We start from the raw sequence: 22,073 nt of genomic DNA on the forward strand, positions 1-22,073 counted from the left end.
TGTCAACAGGGTTTGCACTGGTCACCTCCGTCCTTCAAAGGCTCACGCATTTGGAGAGAATTATCATTGTGGGCTCCCCGCCAGTGGCTGTGGGGCTGCCTGCTCCAAGCGGAGGATTGCCAATGGGCCACTGTCTAAGCTCTGCAGTGGCATCCCTCCAGCAGTAAGACTTAGTGGCAGAGGTGGAACCCCTGGCTGCAGGCCACCAGCAGCTGCTGGCCACAACTGGGGAATTCCACTCTGACCCTCTTGGGGGTCCCCCTATCTCAGTGTACACCCTAATCCACCCCTGATGTCACCTGTTCCCCTTGTCCCACATTGGGACACATTTGTATCTTTGTAAATAGTTAAATAATGAAATGGGTAACATTACAGAAGGCAAGAGACATATATAAGCAGTCATTTACAGCTCTCGTTTGTGGAGTGTCAGGTTCTCTGGAAATGCTATGATAGTGGCTCCCAGTGACCATTCCAGTGCAACCCAGTGCCTTCCAGCTGCTCAAGCTGCAACTGCTGACCCCCCCCCCAGTCCCTGCTCCTAAGGAGGAGGAGACCTAGCCCCCCTTTGCCCCCAACTCAGCACAGACTGAGTTAGCCAGAGCTTACCCTTGGCAAGGGCTACATGCAGCAGCATGCTACATTCTTTACCACCCTCAGTGGGCATGTCAGTTCAGGAAAGGCATGCCATAAGCTGGCCATGTAAGTGGCCATTTTGGCACTGCTACTCCTCTGGGTGCCACCAGGGCTTAAGATTGAACTGTTGTCGCAGGACCTGCTTGTTCTATAGTACAGTAAAAGTTGCAATATCCTGCATTTGTTACAGAAAGTTCTGTTAACTGGCTCAGTGAACTCATCAGCCCCAACTCCTGGTTTGCAGCCTGCTGAAAACTACTCAGGAGCATTCCAAGCAGCTCTGCTGTGAAAATGAAAGCTACAGCAATGAAGATGCAATACAAGATTGGGGGGGGGGAGAGAACAGTATAGCATTATAATATCCGGAAAATGGTGACATCTAGCAACCCTTCGATCTCAGAGATGCTTTAATTGCACTTCCAAGTGTATGTGTGGCTTTTGGCATGGTCTCATATTAGGACAGCCATTCCAAGAACCCAGTGATCCCAAGTAGATTGCAGATGAACTCACCTGAACCTGAAGAGTATGGCGAAGGATAGTTTCCTCTAAAGCATGAATCCATTTCTCTCTTTCATCAGCATCTCGAGCTGAAAAGTATTTTAAAAAATACTTTAAGTAGCATAAGTGATAAAATCAAACCAATTCTAGGACAGTAGTATTGTTTATTTAACAACGACTTTTTGTTATTGTAGCAAATTAAGTAAGTTAGTAACAAAACTCACTTCCTAAAGAAAAAGTTTGAAGGTACTGGGAAAAAATAATAGTTGGTGTACATGATTGGGATTCATACATGGCATCTATAAACTGTACAAATACTCTAGCACAGGGGTGTCCAAAACCCGGCCCAGGGGCTAGATGTGACCCGTGGAGAGCCTCTATCCGGCCCGCAGCCAGCATCTGATCCCCTGAGAGCCTCTGGCACAGTTGACCAAACACAACCAGAGTTGTGTTTGTGGGGTGGGGGAGTGGGGGGTCCATTTAAGTGTGTGCGCTTTATTTCTTGGGCTGTGTTGGTGCTTGGAGAATCCTTGACATTTGAGCCCATTCATTCATTCATTCATCTAAGTTCCATCTCTAATGTATTTATTTAAATTTTATATTTAATTTTTTTTTCCAGCCCTCGACACAGTGCCAAATATTTGATGCAGCCCTTTGGCCAAAAAGTTTAGAGACCCCTGCTCTCTAGACATTAGCTAAGAGACTTCACAGTTCCTTGCAGCCCATGCCAAATCACAGTTGTCAACTCATGCTTCTAGTCATCCAATTGTCATTTTCTCCTGTATTTCTCATGCCCAAATATTAAGATAACCCTTTAGACTCTTCTCCAAGGTCACTCACTGCCTTAATTAAGGCTTCTGGTGACCAAAAAAAGGATCTTTGCTGCTATGGTACCTAGGCAACAGAATGCTTTTTCCAGGGAGACTTGCCTGGAGCCAGCCCTGCTGTCTTTTCAGCACATTTCTATTCGCCAAGACCTATTCACCAGGCCTTTTAATTCTGGAGTGAGTTGCATGTTTGTTTGACCACACTGCAGCTTCTGCTTTTAAATATCTAGTAGTTCAGACTAACAGACAAAGGTCTGAATCTTTGCAATACATATTTTAACATTTATAGGCTCTTATCCAGGATTAATCAAAATGACAGGCAGAAAATATTGGTTCTGTCTCTGCTTCTCATCCCCTGGAAGTCTGTTACGCTCACATTCCTTGCCAAATTGCAGAATTTAGATGGCACTGGTTTCTACATCTCAGATAATAACTTCAACTATTTTACTTTCTTGTTAAATATGTAGCTAACACCTTACAGTGAATCGTCGATTTAACAATTTCAGAAACAGCTATTTTCTGCTTCAATAAAAACAAACCATATATTTTGCACAGGCGTTGTCTCCATTGATTTCAATGCATTTTAATGTATCAGGCTTTCAGTATTGATACCCCTTCCCCCCATTGATCCATTAAATCAAGGCTTCTCTGTATATGTAAAAAGCAAGTTCTTGGGTTCCATACATCATGCTATAATATGAACAAGGCAAAGCACAATACGGGGGAGGATGTATCCTCAGATTCAGTTATTGGCGGACCCAGGGGGTCCATGCCCCTGCACCCATAGCATTATTCAGAAGCTTACCAAGAGAAAGGTTTTCTTGTTTTAACAAGTCACTATAAGCTTATAGCACAATGTAAGCCACACGCAAAGGTAAAAGAGATACTAAGTGCATGGAGTACCCAAGGAAAGGACCCCCACTGAAGTAAACATAGTCGCAACTATTGTTACTCCATTAGTTGTTAAAATTGAGTCTTGTTAATGGGTTTATATAAACATAGGTATAGCATGGGAAAACAGCATGTTCTACATATAGCATGTGTCAAAAAGCCAAAGGCAATAAACTGAAGAGATTCAAAGCTACAAATATCACAGATCATATTTACCATGGCAATTAGCTCAAAGGAGATCTTTAAATTGTTAGCAATGCAAATATTTGGTTTGTTCTAATATGCTCAGCCCTTGAGTCGTCACATGTATGGAATGTTACACAGGTTCTCAATTGTGATATCACATAAATGCCACAGACTTGTGGTAGCCAAGTAACAGTTTTAATGGCTCTAAGAAGCAATGTGACTTGTCACTCACACTGCCCAATAAGGAGATAGATGATGCTTGTGGGCAGAAATGTCCCACAAGAACAAGCGAAATGGCAGTATCACATATTCCCAGAGACTGTCATGAACAAGCAGACTTCTCAAGGTAGAAGTAGGTATTGCAGCAGATGCACAACCCACAGTTTGCTCTTCCCTCTTCCCCACAATATGAACAACAGAAAAAGCGTGACATCCTGTCATTCTGCTTAGAAGCCTTAAAGGCTTCCTTCCTTAAATCCTGCAAGTAGCAGCCAATGGAGAAGGGGTGAGGAAAACCTGTGGTCACCATATCACACATTTTGTATCACTAAATGTTACAGAAGTCACCACAGACAAGGTTTTCAGTTATAGCATTGAATCTGTCATAAGGTCTCATTGTGACTCTAGAAATGGTCTCCAACTTGCACTCTGCTTTTCACAGGGTAACAGTGAAATTTATTCATTGTTATCCACTTAAAACCAGCTTTTAAATGTTTCCCCGTTGTTAAGTGGCGCACACCTGTACAGCAAACAGGTAGTGACATGGAGAACACATAGAGAAAAGCAGACAATCATGGTGCAGGTGAACTGCAAAAGGGAGGGAGAAGCCTTGGTTTACCTGTGCTTTCTTAGACAGAAAAGGAGACATCACAAGCCCCCCCCCCCCAATAACTTACAACAGAAGCCCTGTCAATGCCAAACAAACATTAACTGGGATGGTGAGGCAATGCTCTTTGAGCACCTTCCTATCCCATTTCCATTAAAGTTAGTAGAGACCTTTGCTTCCTTCTAAAGTGGTACTTCAGATTGAAAAGAGCTCCATGATGCAAAGCATGCACTAACAACCCTTAAAGAACTAGTAGCTTGGAAGCAAGCATAACAACCATAGTGATAGGTCTCTGGCCTGTTGCCAATAGGTATTATTTTGACAAGACTGTGCTATCATATAATGAAGGATACAAACACAAAAATGAAAGTTAAAATCTTTACAAAATAAACCGCTATAGCTTACTCAGGATTATAGAGATTACTTCAAACAATTTAAGATGCAAGACTGATTAATGCTAATAAAATACAAGCCTTGCTATGTAGGAGGAAAAAAGAAATAGAGGAAAAAACAAGTTTTCCCATCTACCCATACTAGAAGACAATGCAAACAAAAGGCTAGATAGCCAATGGAAGACAAGCACAGGCCCACAGCCAATGGAAAAGTGGTGTTTTTATGCCTAATACTGCATCCTCAAGAGATCAACTAATTCTAAGAATTTTATCACTTCTTCCTAAAATGCTCACATTCCAGAGAGGCAGAGGTTCTCACAGGGTTTACAAAGCAAACAATGCCTTAGTAATGCAAAAAGCATTCTTACTGCAGAGGTCTTTCAACCTTATCTATGCTGATGCTCAAATATTGGAGATCAACTGGAAGTACTGGCACTCTTTCCTGCTTCAATACAGACAGCACATGGTTAGATTAGTGATGCTAAATGTAGTCAAGGAAATAGTTCAAGGGGAGGAAAAAAACCCTCAGGTCAGTTAATGTTTGTATCAATAACTAAACAGTGCAGTCTTATGAGTAGTGCCATTGATACTCTCTCCCAGGAAAGTACATATAGGATAGCAGCCTAACGACCTTGCAATCCATCACTGTAAAGCCCAGGCTGATGGCAGCATCCGCACACTGCCTTGGGGAGGTTCAGAAAAGCCTTCTGAGGCTTCGCATGCCATCAAGCCCTGCTTGACAACAAGGATTCTGGTCTGCATCCCTGTCATTAAGCAGCGCATGATTGTATCTGCAGGGGACAGGTTGTTCCTGAACGGAACCCCCGCAGATATCGGGGCATGCTGGTATAAATAAAAGAGCCATCATTTTCATTAATACTCGCTTGTCTAGGCTGGTGTCAATTATAAGGCTTAAGAAATTTCAGTGGTTTATTTCCTTATTTAAGATTTCAAAGAAGGTTGAAAGTAAAAATACAGGAAACCAGAGACAGCACTCCAAAAAGCAATATACTTAAACATTAAAATACGATCTCTCATGCTTTTAGCCAAGGAATATAAATATTAACAAAAATGACTTGCACAAAAGAAGATTGTCTGACAGGATAAAAAAAGGACAAAATGAGGCAATATCCTATCCTTTTGGACTGAACATTTTTATTAACAACTTGTATCAATTTTTTTAAACTCAACATGGGAATAAAAGTATACTATATGCCTTTATTTTCTAAAAATGTACAACATTGGCCTACAAAGTTTACACATCTATGTTTGCACATCTAGACAAGAGCACTCTGTTTTCTATGGTTTACACCTCTGCATCTCTAATCTATTAAGAGCCAGAGTGGGAGATTGACGCTTCTGTCTCCTTGTGAGTAAACATGGTAGTTACACAGGAGTGTTTGACTTGGCCAAGGTCAATTCAGTAGCACAGGTGGCCACTCTGGCACCCAGGGCTGTGACTTGTGACCAGCTGTGTCTGACCTGGAAGTAACTGCAGTGACATGATGACATCACTGTCAGTAAAATTCAGGTTATTGAGCATTCTGAGCAGTTGTGCACCACTCTGAGTGGTTGAGAAAAAAGGCAAAAAAAGCTGTTAGCCACATAGCGGTGTGCAACCACTCTGAGTGCCAACAAAAGTACCTTCAGCTTGATACCCTTCAAGGCTCTGTCTTAGCTTTGCCACTGGGTCAAATCTTTGCTCCTTCATTAGGTTCACTGGGGAATATAACTGGGAGTCAAGTCCCCAGATCAAATCTCACATCAGCTATGAACTCCATGTGACTTTAAGCAAGCCACTGACTGAGCTGCCCCCACCTGTGATATAAGAGTAACACTGGTTTGTCACTGGTGTTGTAAGGACTTTGAGAACTTTTCACTTAAAGTTCTTAAGAGAAGTATTAACTCACAGTCTTACTCCACAGATTGTTGAGAAATACAGGAATACCACCATGAGCTGTAAGTACCTCGAAGGAGAAGATATACTATGAAAGTTTAAAGCCTGACCTGACAATTGCCACAGCACTGGGCCATGACTCCCCAAGCTGGGAATGGGGAAGGAGAAAAACAGGGAGGGAACACGCACACAGCAGCAGTTGGGAAAAGTAGCAGAAGCAGGTTGGGCAAACAGAATGGTGCAGGAGGGCAACCACTCATGATCTGCAAGTCAAATCCATATGAAGATGTGTTCTAAGGACAAAGCTACGTGTTACACTAATGACTAAGCCTGACATTAACAGAAAGTATTAGGACAGAAAGACTGGATTCTTGACCATGGTGCACAGGGAAGCAAGATTAGTCCTCTCTCCCCACCACCACTATTTTCCTACTGACAGTTTCCCTCACCCTGGGTGACAACCCAGTGCAAAGGGGTTTTCAACATGAAAATGGTAAGGAAAGAATCTTCACTCCCTTTAGAGCAGTGGTTCCCAACCTTTAAAAGCCAGTGGACCACTGAGGCAAAACTGGGATCGTCATGGACCACATGCAAACCCCCTACCTTGCTGCACACAAAAAATGCAATTAAATTTATAATAGATTTATTATTTAGAGAGAAGATTTGTGGGTTGTTGCTTTAGTTGTTGACTGCAGGTGGTCTGTTCTCCACCCCCTCTGGTGATCCATGGGGAAGTGGTGACTCAACAAGATGCTGAAAGTGAAAGATGCTGAAGGCAATCTTTTTTTTGAAACCTTGCAGACAACTTCTCAGGGTCTTGTGGATCACCTTTGGTCCATAGACCATGGGTTGGGAACCAATGCTTTAGAGTCTCTAATGGGTCCCTCCACAGCAGCTATTTTAACAACAAAGGGACATTCTGAGTGTTGGGCTTAATGCATTTGGTAGTTTGATTGTAATTGAATTCCCCTGCAGATATACCAACACCTACACAAGGAATTCTAGATTTTACATACAGGACAAACACTGAAGGAGACAACCATCTCTAAGCTGTTTATAGCAAAGCATCATACAATACTATAGAAATGCCAGTTCAGCCAAATGTCTCTAGAAAACAGAAGCAGCAAGAAACTAGGTCACTGTCTTATCAAGACACCTATATAATCCAATGTATTATCACCATATAGTATTATTATCATATTATCATCATATGGTCCAGGAAATACCTTAATTATGACCATATTATTTCAGTGGTTCTCAAAGTCCGGCTCGGATTTTGGGAACCCTGTAGGTATTTGTGGGGGAAGGGAAAGAGGAGAGGAGGGGGCAGCAACATGGATGGGACGATTGGGTGGTGGGGGACAGGTCGATGAAAGTGTTGACCCAATGTGCGGCGGCGGTGAAGAAGGCCAATTCTATGCTTGGGATCATTAGAAAAGGTACTGAGACCAGAACGGCCAATATTATAATGCTGTTATACAAATCGATGGTAAGGCCACACCTGGAGTATTGTGTCCAGTTCTGGTCACCGCATCTCAAAAAAGACATAGTGGAAATGGAAAAGGTGCAAAAGAGAGTGACTAAGATGATTACGGGGCTGGGGCACTTTCCTTATGAGGAAAGGCTATGGCGTTTGGGCCTCTTCAGCCTAGAGAAGAGACTCCTGAGGGGGGACATGGTTGAGACATACAAAATTATGCAGAGGATGGACAGAGTGGATAGAGATGCTCTTTACACTCTCACATAACACCAGAACCAGGGGACATCCACTAAAATTGAGTGTTGGGAGAGTTAGGACAGACAAAAGAAAATATTTCTTTACTCAGCGTGTGGTTGCTCTGTGGAACTCCTTGCCACATGATGTGGTGATGTCATCTGGCCTGGACGCCTTTAAAAGGGGATTGGACAAGTTTCTGGAGGAAAAATCCATTACGGGTTACAAGCCATGATGTGTATGTGCAACCTCCCGATTTTAGAAAGGGGCTATGTCAGAATGCCAGATGCAAGGGAGGGCACCAGGATGCAGGTCTCTTGTTATCTGGTGTGCTCCCTGAGGCATTTGGTGGGCTAGATGGACCTATGGCCTGATCCAGTGGGACTGTTCTTATGTTCTTATGATTGTGCTACTGCTGGGGAGGGAGGGGGTTTTGCAACTTACTTGGGGGTCAATATGGTTCTGCAGCCCTCCTGGCAGCTTAAAACTCCTGTAAAAATGAAAAAACCTACTTCCTGTTGTCAGTAGGAAACCAGAAGTGGTTCTCTTTCCCCTTTTTCTTTTTCATATAAATTTGAAGCTGCCAAGACTGCAGAAGGGTTGCAGGCTCCCCAGACCCTCCAGAGAGCCATAGCAACCCTCAGGTAAGTTGCAAAACCCTTTCCTCCCTGGCAGCAGCACAATCATCCCAATCACGTTGCTGCCAATTTCTAGGCCATTCCTCTTTTCTGGTTCCCTTCATGGGTTGCAACCACCAGTTTTGGAACTACTGTACTATTTGTGTTGCTATAAGATTTTCAACTCTGAAAAACAAAACATATCCCAACAGGGTTTGCATGACCAGTTTTGCTGGAGAAACATGCTCATTCAATCAAACAAGACCTCTGCTTTAATAACCACATCAGAGTTTCTAACTGCTAGAAATGCAAGACAAGTTCCCTTCATTGCAGTCAAAATCACAACCTTTTTCCTGGCTATGACACTAGAAATAAATTACCCTTTCCAAGTGGGGAAAAGGAACATTTTATTCATATTTACCAGGTTACACCAAATCACAGACAATAAAATATATGAATCATTTGGCTTACAAATCCTCTCTCACCTTCCTTTCCATGCTAGCAGCTGCATTGACTCCTTCCTTTCCCACTCTAACACAACACATTCTGACTGAGTAAATGTAGTAAGAAAAAAATTCAAACAGAAATCTCTTCTCAAAGTGCTCTTAGTAAAATTGAACAAAGGCTTCTCTCTTCTGCCTGTGTTTCTCCTGGCCATGTAAAATCTGATTGACACACATACACAGTACAGGTGTGGCTAACATTTCTAAATACGTCCAGGTAGATCCCACAGGACAGGGGAGACAGGTACCATAAACAGCTCTGTAAATGCTTTTGCTACCCAAAGCTGGTTCATAGACGGTGGCTGAACCTGTCTCTTCATTATGGTGCATTGTAGATACTAAATTAACCAAGATCAATACAATGAATTATATCTGGTAGAGTCAAGACAGTGGGAAGCCAGTGTGGGTGCTAAGGTAACAATATAACTTCTTCCCAAGAACCAGCCTTCCTCTACCAGGGGATGCATCCATTAGTGCAGAACATTGCAGCTTCTTAACAGTAATCAAAAGCAGTCTCATTAAAATGCCTTACTATCATCTGGACTCAGAAATATTAGATCATTAATGATGACAAGGTTTGAACCCAAAAGAGGGAGCCTCTCACTGGCTACTGTTTGCAAAAAGCAATAGATCCATCCAAACGCACTTCAAAATGCAGCACTAATAAGGAGAGATGAACTCAAAGCCCCTGTTCTCCCAGGCCCTCTCTCAAGGATTTCTAGCCATAGCCACTTTATTCTTGAAGATTCAGACTATTCCTAGACATTGAATATACAGTTTGTTCAAATGAAGATAAACACGATTTGTGTAAACCATTGTTCATTCACAAGTCAGGATATTAATCCAACTGAGATTTGGATTTGGAAAAAGGAAACTGTGGCACGTTCCAACCAACTGGAAGTTTTAAACTTCCTCACCTCTCAACTAAAGGGGGGGATCAGGTAAGCTACAGAAGACCCAAGTGTAACCATGGAATAGAAAAAATGCTGGACACTGGTGCAGAGGTAGGGGAAATGCTTTTTTCCACCCTCCAATGGGATCTAAATTTGGGACAAGAGTTAATATACTTCTATGGTCCAGTTAAAGGAGTGGATTCAGGAGCGGAAATCATCTCCCTTTAAGCCAGCTCCTGGGTTGTAGATTTGAATATGGGAAGCCAATCCTCCCAACTTTCAAAAAAACGAACAAACAAAAAAAAACCTCTCCCCATCCTACCCTGAATGTAGTTTCTGGGTAAGAAGAGGGAAAAATTTTCCTCAATTTCTGCAGATAATTTGGGAACTCAGGCCTGGTCTCCCCTCTATATTATGAGGTAAATTCAGGTGGTGAATGGAGCCATGGAAAGTCCTATAATTCTCAGTCCCCAAATCCTACAAAGCCATGGTACCCAGAAGCAGAACTGGGCACTCTAACAATATCAAGACACTATCCAATGAAATTCACAAGCATCAAAGAAGAAAGCTTTTGCATAATAAACTTGGATTAGGCACAGTTAAATCATTCATTCCTATAACTAAGGTCAAACGATTTGCAATAGATATATAAAAGCTCAAGATTTAGGAACACACAGTACTAAGAGATGGTTCAAGTTTTCTTTCTAGGTCCCACATTTATTCAGCTTAAAGTACTACATGCACACTGAAAATGTCAAGTGTGTTTTCTATTGCCTACCCACAAAATTGCATGTAAGTTCAATTTTATCTAGAAATTCCTGTAAGCAAACATTTATAAAAAAAAAAGGAGACCTCCATATTGATATGCAAATAGCTCTTTCGGTCTGGGCAAGGTAATGTTTATAGATAATAGTGATCATCAGCATTGTTCAAACATTGAAAAAATTGATAATTTGTCAAAAACCAATAATCTAAAACAGTGTTTCTCAAACTGTGGGTCCCCATTCATTTCAATATTTTATTTTTAATAGACTTGATGCTTCCATGGGATATGACTGCATTTAGGGAAATGTTACAGACCTGTACTTTCAACAAGCTACTATATATAATCTTTTAACAATGATAGTAAATGGGGCTTACTCGTGGGTAAGCATGGGTAGGATTGTAGCCTAGGATTGTGAAAAATGTTCCTGCTTGATGATGTCACTTTGGGTTATGACATCACTTCTGCTGGGTCCTGACAGATTCTCATTCTAAAAAGTGCATCCCAGTGCTAAATGTGTGAGCAGGACCTAGGAGAGGGGGGGGGTAAAGGGGGTAATTTGTACCCGGGCCCAGGGTCAAAAGGGGGGCCCAGGAGCCAAAGGAAGGGCCCCAGAAATTTCCTGGGATATTACATTTTCCTATCAATTCAGACTTGTTGCCTGCATGGAATGCTGGGGACACTACCACAAGCATGCAGCTGCAGCTACTGGCAAGCCAAGTATGCTTAGGAATGAGTTTAGTTTTCCATATTACTGTATCTATCTGCTGATGCCACATGGGTAGGTAGACCAGGGCTCAGAAGACTTTTCCTGCTGTCTCCACCCTCCCCCCATTCTGTTTTTCCCCCTCCCTGCCCCTGTACTGCTTGCCTATCACTACCCTCCCCCACTCTGTTTTACCCCTCCCCCTTTGCAAAGGGGCCCCAAAGAAACTTTGTACCCTTGATAAAATTCCTCTCAGAGGCCCTGTGTGTGAGAACCACTGATCTAAAAATTTATAATCTATAAATCTGCACTAGTGATTTTACAGCCCATGAGTATGCTAGAATTGAAATGAAAGAAAATATATTCATCCCATATAGTATACAGATGCCTGTATGTGTTGAACCACTACTATTTTAATGCACTAATATGATTCTAATGGACAACTTTGTTGTTTACTTTTAATTTCAACAGATAATGTACCAACAAGTTCACTGGTTAGACATTAGGATCCAAATGAGTCCAAACTCTTACTATGGATTCTCATCTTAAAAATCAGTCATGCCAACAATTTAAAAAAATAGTGTCACACACAAATCTACAATAGATCACTATGAAGCTAAATTTAAATAATTAAGAATAAAACAGAGACTTTAGATCTAAAGTAAGATAAAGTTGTTATCTGAATGAAAAAGTATTAGGAATATCTTAAATACTTTGTTCTGCTGTACTGTGTTGATCACTCAAGAAGGTTTTTCTTTCTGTAAGCAGGCAGAACAAGAGCTACAGAAATGCTGCAAAACTGAACTACAGAAGATATTCCTTTAATAGCTACAGTAAAAAAAACTGCAGATTTCATCCTTCATCAAGCTGCATAATGCTAGCTTTTGAAGGCAGACGATAGACCACAGGCAATTAACAGCATTACCAGTTACTTAATTCCTTTGCTAGCAAGAATAAGCTATTTGTGATCTCTCAATGTTGAGTTTTACAGAGAATTCTTATGCTGTTTAATGCAGCTGGTGAAAAGCAACAGAATAGCTGAGTCATTGAGAAGACATAACAGAAAATATATATGTATAAAACATGGAGCATGACCAATCATTAAAAGTATTTGATAAATACATTGTCAAATATTAGAATCTTCATCATTTACTAAGACAAACAAATATGGCACTTATTAAAAAATTAGAGCATGAGCCAATTTTCTTACTCTCCGAGTAAATGCTTACTACTTCAAGCAAAACATTTACTCTGCAGTTCATCCAAGAATGAAAAGAGGAAAAAAAATTAGACAGACATTAGAAGAGAAAATTATGAGTTAAATTCAAGTAAAACCACCATGCAAAGTGAAGCATTCTATAAAAATGACAGTATTTACCAGTTTTGTAGACAAAAGATATATTGGGCACATATAGAAGCATAAATGAAAAATACAGTACCTTACCCTTTCTACTGGTGAACCATAGCATGCAATGACGAAACATAGCAGTAACAGATGGCATTGGAGTTAGTAAATATGAATAAAAAGACAACAGCAGGAAAATGGGGATTGGCAGACAAGAACAAAGAAATATAGATGAAATGAATGAACTTGTAGATCCTGAAGTAAAGTCCACCTTTAAATCAAATATTGCCTCTGGTCTCCTCACATATTTGAGCCTTTAAGTTCCATATCAACAAAAGCTGCAACCTCATGAGATCCTGTGGCTTTCTTCATGCAGAAAGGCACAACAGCACATCTCAATAATGAAGATCGGCAGTGTTTTTGTTTTTTGCCAGCAAACCCCATCGACAAAGACCCATTATTCTCTCCCTCTTGACTGAAATATCCTTTAAATTTTTAATCTCCAGATCCTGCCAAAGCTACAGTCCTTTCTAGCACATATGTATACACTGCAGATATAAATCCCTGCCTAACCCACAGTCCCAGACTCCAGAACATTCCCTGTATGTTTATTCATGCAGCTTCATTTTAAAAATGCTTAAATTAGACCCATTAAACCGTAAAGTAAGAATGATCAGAGATTGGATCTATTTTAAACAAAGAACCTCTCCTTTCAGCTCACCCTGGAAATGGAAGGTTTTCTGATCAACAGTTATTGTGAAGGTGCTGTCGTCCTCATCATCTATACCAATCACAGCTCCCTGTGAAACAAAGAGCAAAAATCCTGATAAGGAAAAGCAGTGACATCAGCAGCAGGACATCAGCAGCATAGAGTCTATTGCTACACAACAAGAATGCAAGATTCATGGACAAATTTGGGGGCAACGCTCACAAGAGAATATCTGAGAATTTAACCAAGCACTTACTAAACCAGGTATACCCCCCTTCTGCAGATCATGTGTACTTTTTTCTTCTTCTTCTGTGAGCTTACTGCATGTAAAAATTCAGCCAAAGGTTTTGGGTTTAAAAATATGAATAGAAGTAATTACTCACTAGAAGATATTTTCTAAACATTAGGAAATCAAATAGAAAAATTTCTAAGTACACTTCCAAAGATCTCTGCCATTTTGTTTTTATTTTGAATCCTACAAATTGGTTCCTTTAAAAATGGTTGTGGTTTCTTCTGTTTTTCTATACAAAATTATGTAGTTCATGCATTGGAGAACAAGATATCTCACAAAAGTAAACAAGATTTATCACCTGTTCTTGCTGTAGCAAATTTTTCAACCCACTAGGAGATTGATTTTTAGCACTGGTACATGAAAGAGTTTATTCGGGCTCTGCTAACAGCATTAAATTAAATCCTCAGGACATCAACGGAATTCCACACACAGCTATAAATAGACATATTTATTGATACTCAGAGAGAAATCAGTATCTACAGGCTTCTCTAATGTTCAGAGTCTCAAGGACAAAATGTTCTGGTCCATTTTCCCTAAAGCTGGAGAAACAAGTAAAGTCTAAGAATTGCCTGTGATGCTGGAACATTCAGAAAGCCTGCATCTGGGTTTTTCAATTATTTTTGTGCAAGTACTACTTTTTTGAATACCACTGCCTTCAGAGATGACTGCTGTGCACAAATGTAGGTGACTTGCCCCAGAGCTGTCCTTGCTGAAAGAAGCTTCTCCAGTTGCTGCTGCTTCCCAATCTCTCCACTGCTCTATACCCTTCATGCCCAATCAGCCCTCCTGACTGCCACAATCACACATTGCTCCTGATGTACTGCTGCCCCACTTTCAACACAGTCAGGGTCAGGCAGAGTAATCCACATGGCAGTAGGTCCAAGGACCATTTGTTCTACTGTAAAGCACTACCAGTTGAAAAGCACTGCTCTGTATAAGATAAAAGCTAAACTGTCTTGCACTCCAACTTGTCACATTCATCTGAAAAAGAGGTTTAGCCCTGACCAACCGTTTGGTCAACTGCGTTTCCCCATTTTTCTCAATAAGCAATTGGTACTGTAAAAGATTTTTTTTCAATATGGGAGGCAAGAACAGATGGGCTTAATCTCACGAAATGGTAGAAGTTATGCATTACACTTCATTTAAGGTCTGTAATTATCCTGACAAAATGATAAAATATCTTCCACCTTACCTACCTTGCTCATATCACTATTACATTTCAACAAACATGCCATCAGCACATCTTAATTCACAAAACATATATGTACCATTAACTTACAATACTGTACTCTTTGTCTTCTTAGTACAGCAGAACATAACATAAGAAGTGCTGGATCAGGCCAAGGACCCACCTAATCCAGCTTCCTGTATTTCACAGTGGCACACTAGCTGCCTCTAGGAGCACACAAGAGAACAAGATACCCGTATCCATTGCCACTTTCTTTCATCTGGCATTCATAGATAGGCAACCTCTAAAACTCAGAGGTTGCATACAGTCAACATGTCTTGTAACTTGCATTTCCCTGTAACCTATATTACATCAGTGCAACCATGTTATTTTACCTGCCATCATAAATTCAATTTTTAATGCAATAGCAACCACATACAGTTTGGAAAATTTCATTTCTAGACATTCAGTCCAATTATAATGTCACCCATAATGTTACCTACTTCAAATAACCACTGAACCCTTAAAGCTTGTTCAGATGTGCAACTATTTTGAGTTGTAGCAATTCTTCTGCATTAACTACAAGTACAGGTCTGCACTGCTTGACAACCATTCACTTAAGCACAATAAAGATGCTTAATAAAGATGCTTAATAAGATTAATGAGGCAATCTTGTCTCCATAGTAGCCTGCAGCAGAGGGTCTGTTCACACAACAGAGAGGTTCATAATGCAAGGAAGAGGCAATCTATCTCTAGTAGACTGTGCAGCCAGCTAGTGTTTGGCAGGGAGTGTCTGTTTACACAACAAAGGCAATAGACTGGACTGAATGTTAACTTAATGACCAAATCGCATAGCAATGGGGATCAGAGAACATATCTCCATCATTAAGTGGCACACACCTGTACTTAATAATGACCCTCTTTTTTATTACATATTACAGGAAAGCTTGAGGATCCTCTGCATTGCTGCCTTTAGGCTTCTGGAGCCAAGGAAAGAAACAAAAAGGAATTTGCTTCCCATTGATGGGGAGAACCCCAAAACAGGCACCAACACTGACACTTTCCTTTCACAAAAAAAGTTTCTTGTTTCTAAGAATCAGCAACAACAGAAGGTGACCACCTCTTCAATTACAAGGTTGCTCAACCTCTTAAAAAATGGAGCATCTACCATCTGTGCTTGGGATGGATCATTAAGATTGCTACTTGATTTTAAGATTCATTCACTCTAAACAGCTTAATCTACATTCTGCCACACTACAAGGGTCACAGAAACAGTTACAGGGATAAGGCATGATACAGCCTAGACAAAAAATAAAAACAAAGTAAATCACAGATGGTTATTGACAAGGATTAAGTCGCATAAGATTACAAAGCTCTAGTTAAAAACGAAAAATATCTAGCTGTTAAATATACTCAAGATCCCCAATTACAAGAGGAGCATATACCTAAACCAACTTTTTCAAAATGACACCATAAATTGTAAATGAATTGTTCTATACATAGAAAGTTCTTGCCAAGCAGGTAACCTAGCAATCAGTTGATTTTTATATACAAAGTTACAATTATTTTCATCTGTATTATGTGACCTGCAAGTTTCAATCTGAAATATATTAACAGCCCAACCCTGTAAAGGGTTTACTCAATGAGGCAATCTCATCTCCCATAGCCTGCAGCAGAGGTTTACTCAAATCCCACTTTGCTCAATGGGTCTGTCTCCCAAGCATGCCAAGGACTGCCCATCAAGGAAATTCTATGCATACTTACTTGGGAGTAAGACTCATAGATACAGCACAATCCTATACATATCAACTCAGAAGTAAGCCCCACTGAGTTAAATGGATTTACTTCATGGTAAATGCATATAGGGCTGCAGCATTATTCAGGGCTGGCACCAGCCCTGGGGTGGCAGGGCTGGCAAAACCTGGGGCACCAGGTTTTGAATTCTAGGACTCATGATGATACCTGGGCAGCTACACACAGTACTGCAAGTCCTTTATAGCTAGCTGCAGTACTGACATTTTAGGATTACCAAACACCTCTTCCCCAAAATACTTCAGAAGAGCAAGACATCTGAGAATTGGCACTACTATCCCAACTATAGGCAACGGCGCTGAAAGAGAAGCTACCACTGCTGCCCAAAAAACTTGTTAAAGTCCACTGCAGGACACACTGGACAATGATACACAGTATCCAGCAGCTGATCCCTTTGTTCAACACGGCTGGCATGATTTTAGGATTAGGTGCCACCAGAAGTAATGACTTGTTCTAGTGGCACTTAAATCTAAAATGACATTGTAGTTCCACTGAAAGAAGCATCTGCTCCTGCTTGCTGTCATCTGGTAAGCTTGCAGCTAGAGTAGCAGCACTGGAAGAGGTGATAGAGCAACTGGCTCAGTTGAGCAATCTTCTCCTATGCTCCCCATCCACAAATAGGTACCCTTTTGAGGCTCTGCATTCATCACAAGGGCCACTAACAGCCAACGGAGGATAGCAGGAGACAGAGCAACACTTTCTGCTGAGACAGTAGCACTGCCACTGGAAAGATGTGGGCACTGAGCCTCAGGGGTCAGCATACCATCATGTTTGAAAGTCAAGACACACATTACCAACAGGGCAACTGTGCCAATACAGAAGAAGTCATTGGCAGAGATCATTTCAAGAAAATATTCAACTCCATTATGCTCTTTGATATAACTAAATATGAACTCTGCACATAAAGTGGGCTACTTTAAAGCACCCCAGTATGAAACTGCAATCAGGAAGTTGCTTTATATCATCTGCAAGAGGCTGTTTTTGTACTGTAGACATGAGGATTATACTGCAGTGATGAACAATGAAAAATATTCTGAAGGCTGAAGTGAAATGCAGTTCGAATTCCAGATAAGCAAAAAATATTTTTCCTGAGTTCCAAAGGTAGTAAGGGTCTTGCTAGAGTTATCTTCTGAACCATTTACTATTAAACTGTAAAACTGCTCAGGACAATTGCAAACAAACACATTCTGAACAAAAATAGGGAGCTCTTGTAGACAGCATTTAAACTATTTTGCCTAATACTTCACCTATTAAAATTAACAAGAGAAAGCACACTACTTGGACCTATATTCTAGTCAGAAGTTCTCAAGAGTTGCACATTAGGGCTTCTCTGTTACATTAGAAGCAATTATTTTCACCATGTGTGCGCTGTGGAAACACTGTGAAAAGATGTAATCGGCCCTAGCCTCCCAATACACAGTAAAACAGAGATTGCTACCTGCTTTTTCTTAGCGTTTGAAATAACCCTTAACTGGAGCCTTAAAAATACACTCAAGCTCACTAGTAGGATTCAAGATGAAAAGGAGTTGGGTATAATAAGAAACAATGTCCTAACAGACAACCACTGCACTTCTAATTTCAACACCCCTAGATTACTGTTGCTTTTATACAAGTATTTCCCCTGCCTTACCAATGCCATTCTGAACAATCTTTCATTGTTCCTGAGCTTACCAGACTAGTCCTGAATGATATATTCTTGAACGAAAAGCAAGAGAAAATATATCTGCAATGGAACTGCTTACAATGAGGAAGCCTCTTAAACTGATCAGCGAGCCCAGTGGCAGACACACCCATGTGCACAATGTTTTAACAGTGGTTCTCAAACTTTTAGCAATCTTTTAGAATCCACCAGAAGTGATGTCATAACTGGAAGTGACAACATCAAGCAGGAAAATTTTTTAACAATCCTAGACTGCAATCCTACCCACACGTACCCAGGAGTAAGTCCCATTTACTAGCATTGTTAAAGGTATATACATAGTAGCCTATTAAAAGTACAGATGTGTAACGTTTTCCCAAATGCAGTCACATACCATAGTAACATCAAGTCTAAAATATTAAAAATAAAATATTGAAATGAATGGGAACCCACCTGAAATTGGCCCATGACCAACTAGTGGGTTCCGACCCACAGTTTGAGAAACACTGCCTTAATACACAGAAATCTCTCAGGCAAACACAAATTTAATCTCAAATCATATCTACTATTTCCTCAAGTTTAAATCTCCTGCTTTACACCTTACATTTCTGTAAGTCTATTGCATTTACCTCCTAGTGCTTTCTATTTATATTGTTCAACCCAAAGCCTGTCAGCGATGCCAGTAGCCAAGAAACCATTGTGTAACACTACCAAAGTCAAATTAACCCATTTCTGCCCAACCCAAAGGTGTACACATTTGATCCCTGTTGCATATATGCAACATTGGGCAGAAATGGCTTAAATATTAAGAAGAAATTGCTTATGTACTGAAGCCTTTTTTAAATATTTCATGGATGGCAGTGTCACCAGATATTTGGAGTCAGCCAACCAAACTGCTCTATGATGGGCAGCTATTGGCATCAATGCTAAACTCAATGCCCAAAACAATTGTAAGTTATAAAGATGGGGAAGAAAGTTGATTTGGTCCTAGTTTTAGTAGACCACCAACACAACAAGCCAGAGAAACCAATTCATTTGGAACTCCAAGTGCATAGCAAAGCAAATGCCTTGTTGGATATTTCATATGGCCCATATTAAGAAAACACAAATACTTACCCTCAGTCTAACACAGCCTCGGCGAGATCCCCGCATCATTTTGTCCTTTGACTGAAAAATAAAAATAAATAATCATGTGTTTAATCAAAGACCAAAACAGCAAACTTTTGCAAAAAGATGTTACTATTTGTTATCTTAACAACAACAAACACATTTAATGTGTATACCTTACTAGGAACCAAGCTGAATGTACTTTGTATACTACATCATATTCTACAATGCAGATACCCTGAACTGAACTTTGATCATCTATGATAAAATTCAGCAAGTATCTGTATATAAAGATCCACCAAGCTGCAAAAAAAGGGGGGGGGCTGTTAACATTCATCTCTTATTGTTATTCAACTTCACATGGTTGGCAGACCAAAAAAAAAAAATACTGCAGACAATTCCATTTGCCATACTAGCTCTCCCTGGACAGCCAGGTGGCAGCTATGAGCAGGGGTGTGTTTGCCCAGCTTTGACTGGTGTGCCAACTGTGGCCATACTTGAGTCAACTGGACCTGACTACAGTGTTGCATACTTTAGCAACCATGGGGAGATTACTGTAATGTGCTCTACATAGGATTGCCCTTGAAGATGGTCTGGAAGCTGCAATTAGTGCAAAATGTGGTGGCTCAGGTGATTACTGGAGCTAGATGCTTTTATTCTATTGGATCACTGCTCTGGCAGCCACAGTGATGGTCCATTTGATTTCAGATCCAATTCAAGAAGCTATTGACCATTAAAGCCCTCCACAGTTTAGAACAAGGTTATCCGAGGAACAGCCTTCCCCCATACATTCCAGCTTGCCCTCTTAGGTCATCTGAGAGTGTTTTCCTGCAAGTGCCTCCTCTCTCTCAGGTTAGGGGAATGGCAGTGTGAGGGCAAGCCTTCTCCTTATTGGCACCACAACTATGGAACATCCAGGAGTGTTAAGAACTGCCTCTTCCCTCATGGTCTTTAGGTAGAGGCTCAATATATTTTTGTTTCATCAAGCATTTGGGTAATATGCATTTGGATGTGTGGTGATTGGCTCCTGATCTTCTATATCAGGGGTTGGCAACCTACAGTCCGTGGGCCAAATTCAGCCCACCAACCAAAGTCATCCAGTCTGCATGAATTATGCTTGAGAGGCTTTGCCTTCTGCCCAACTTGCCTTGCACTAGACAGGGAATGGCAGAGCCACCCTCTTGGGCTCACAGTGTCCCTATGCTGCCAGTCAGTGGCTCCGCCATTCTCCAACTGGTGCACGGTAATCTAAGTGGGAGACAAAGCCTATCAATCGGAGTTCTGCACGGGATGCTTCCAGATGTTTGGCAACCTGGAAGTTAAATGGTGACATGTTGATGTCACTGCCCAATATCAGCATCCTTTCCTATTCCTCCTTTTCCCCTGACACCCACATTTTTATTAATTGTTTTACTGATTGTTGTATTCTTTTTTATTTATTGTACACAACGTTGTTTTTTGTGAAACTTGTAAGCCACCTTGGGCATTTGCCTTGGCAAAGGTGGGTTATAAACAGACAGATGGACCAACAGACGCTCTGGAGGGAAGCTTGACAGCAGAGAATGAAACTGCTGTTTGTTCTTAGTTCCCACCCATGAGTTGTCATTTTTAAAGAGACAGTACTGTATACATTTTCTAGATGTCATGGACTTTCAAAGCAATTTTTAGTATATTTCTCACTTTATTTCCCTGGTAGGCATTCAAAGTGGCTTATAAAAAGTCAATAAACACATTATTAAATATAATATAAAATGTAAACATTAAGATTCCCTAAAAATAATATGCAATCTAAGAATCTCATTAAAAGCCAGGAGCAAAGAGCAGAAAACCAGCAGCAAACGCTAAAAAGAATACAAGCCAATAAAATTAATGCATAAAATCTTTATCCATATTAAAATTCCTGAAACTCAGAAGATGAGCTTAAAAAGAAATGTCTTTAAGCCCCACAGAAAGCCTCTAAGGAGGGAGCAGCTCCAATTACGAGTGAGGGAAATCCATAAATTAGGTGCCACTACAGAAAAGGTTCTACTCCTTGCCACAATTTTGCCACAGTATACTTAATTCTAGTTTTACATGCTGACTCTGGAATGTAACCCAAATGCAAGATGGGAACAAGTGTATTATCTTGAAGTAATCTTTATAACAACTCTGTATCAATGTCCCTATACCAAGTGGAGGGCTAAGGAAGAATAAGTTGCCTAAAGCCAGTTAGTGAATTCTCTGCAAGACCTGAACCAGGGAAGTTTAGGTTCACAGCTCAGTATCTTATCTAATGCACTGGTATAATGGCCAATTACAACTCATTTGAAAAATTAGATGAAACTGTCTTTGCAGGAAAAAAAAAAAAAAGCAGCAGGAACCCATTGCCCCAGATTGCAGAGTAGACACACTGGGCTTAAAATTGCCAAGTCAGATAATGGCAAAAGTCTCATATTTTGGCTCCCTCTTGTGGACACTAGAAGCAACAAACAGCAGTTTCATTAATAATACCTAATGCTTTTCCAATCACACAAGATCTTGCTGTAAATTAGTAAATACTGTAGTTACTATATTGAAGAATCACAACACGTTTATAAAAGCTCTGCCCACTTTGAAACTAAAAAGAGTCCTGGCAGAGGGGGTGGATTAACTAGGATCAAAGTGCTTCCTCTTACC

General features: G+C 40.6%; 1 protein-coding gene across 2 annotated transcripts in view; it reads right to left on the reverse strand.

Moving 5' to 3' along the window:
* Window positions 1-22,073, reverse strand: part of OSBPL9 (oxysterol binding protein like 9) — a 76,227-nt gene that overhangs the window by 46,949 nt on the left and 7,205 nt on the right. For both annotated transcript variants that reach the window (XM_066623839.1, XM_066623838.1), the window contains exons 2-4: window positions 19,428-19,478; window positions 13,413-13,491; window positions 1,144-1,220 (exon numbers count right to left, since the gene is read on the reverse strand). In XM_066623839.1, coding sequence (XP_066479936.1) covers window positions 1,144-1,220; window positions 13,413-13,491; window positions 19,428-19,478 — 207 coding nt within the window. The remainder of the gene's footprint in view (window positions 1-1,143; window positions 1,221-13,412; window positions 13,492-19,427; window positions 19,479-22,073) is intronic.

The sequence above is a fragment of the Tiliqua scincoides genome, chromosome 4 (assembly GCF_035046505.1).
Source record: "Tiliqua scincoides isolate rTilSci1 chromosome 4, rTilSci1.hap2, whole genome shotgun sequence".
Taxonomy (NCBI): Eukaryota; Metazoa; Chordata; class Lepidosauria; order Squamata; family Scincidae; genus Tiliqua; species Tiliqua scincoides.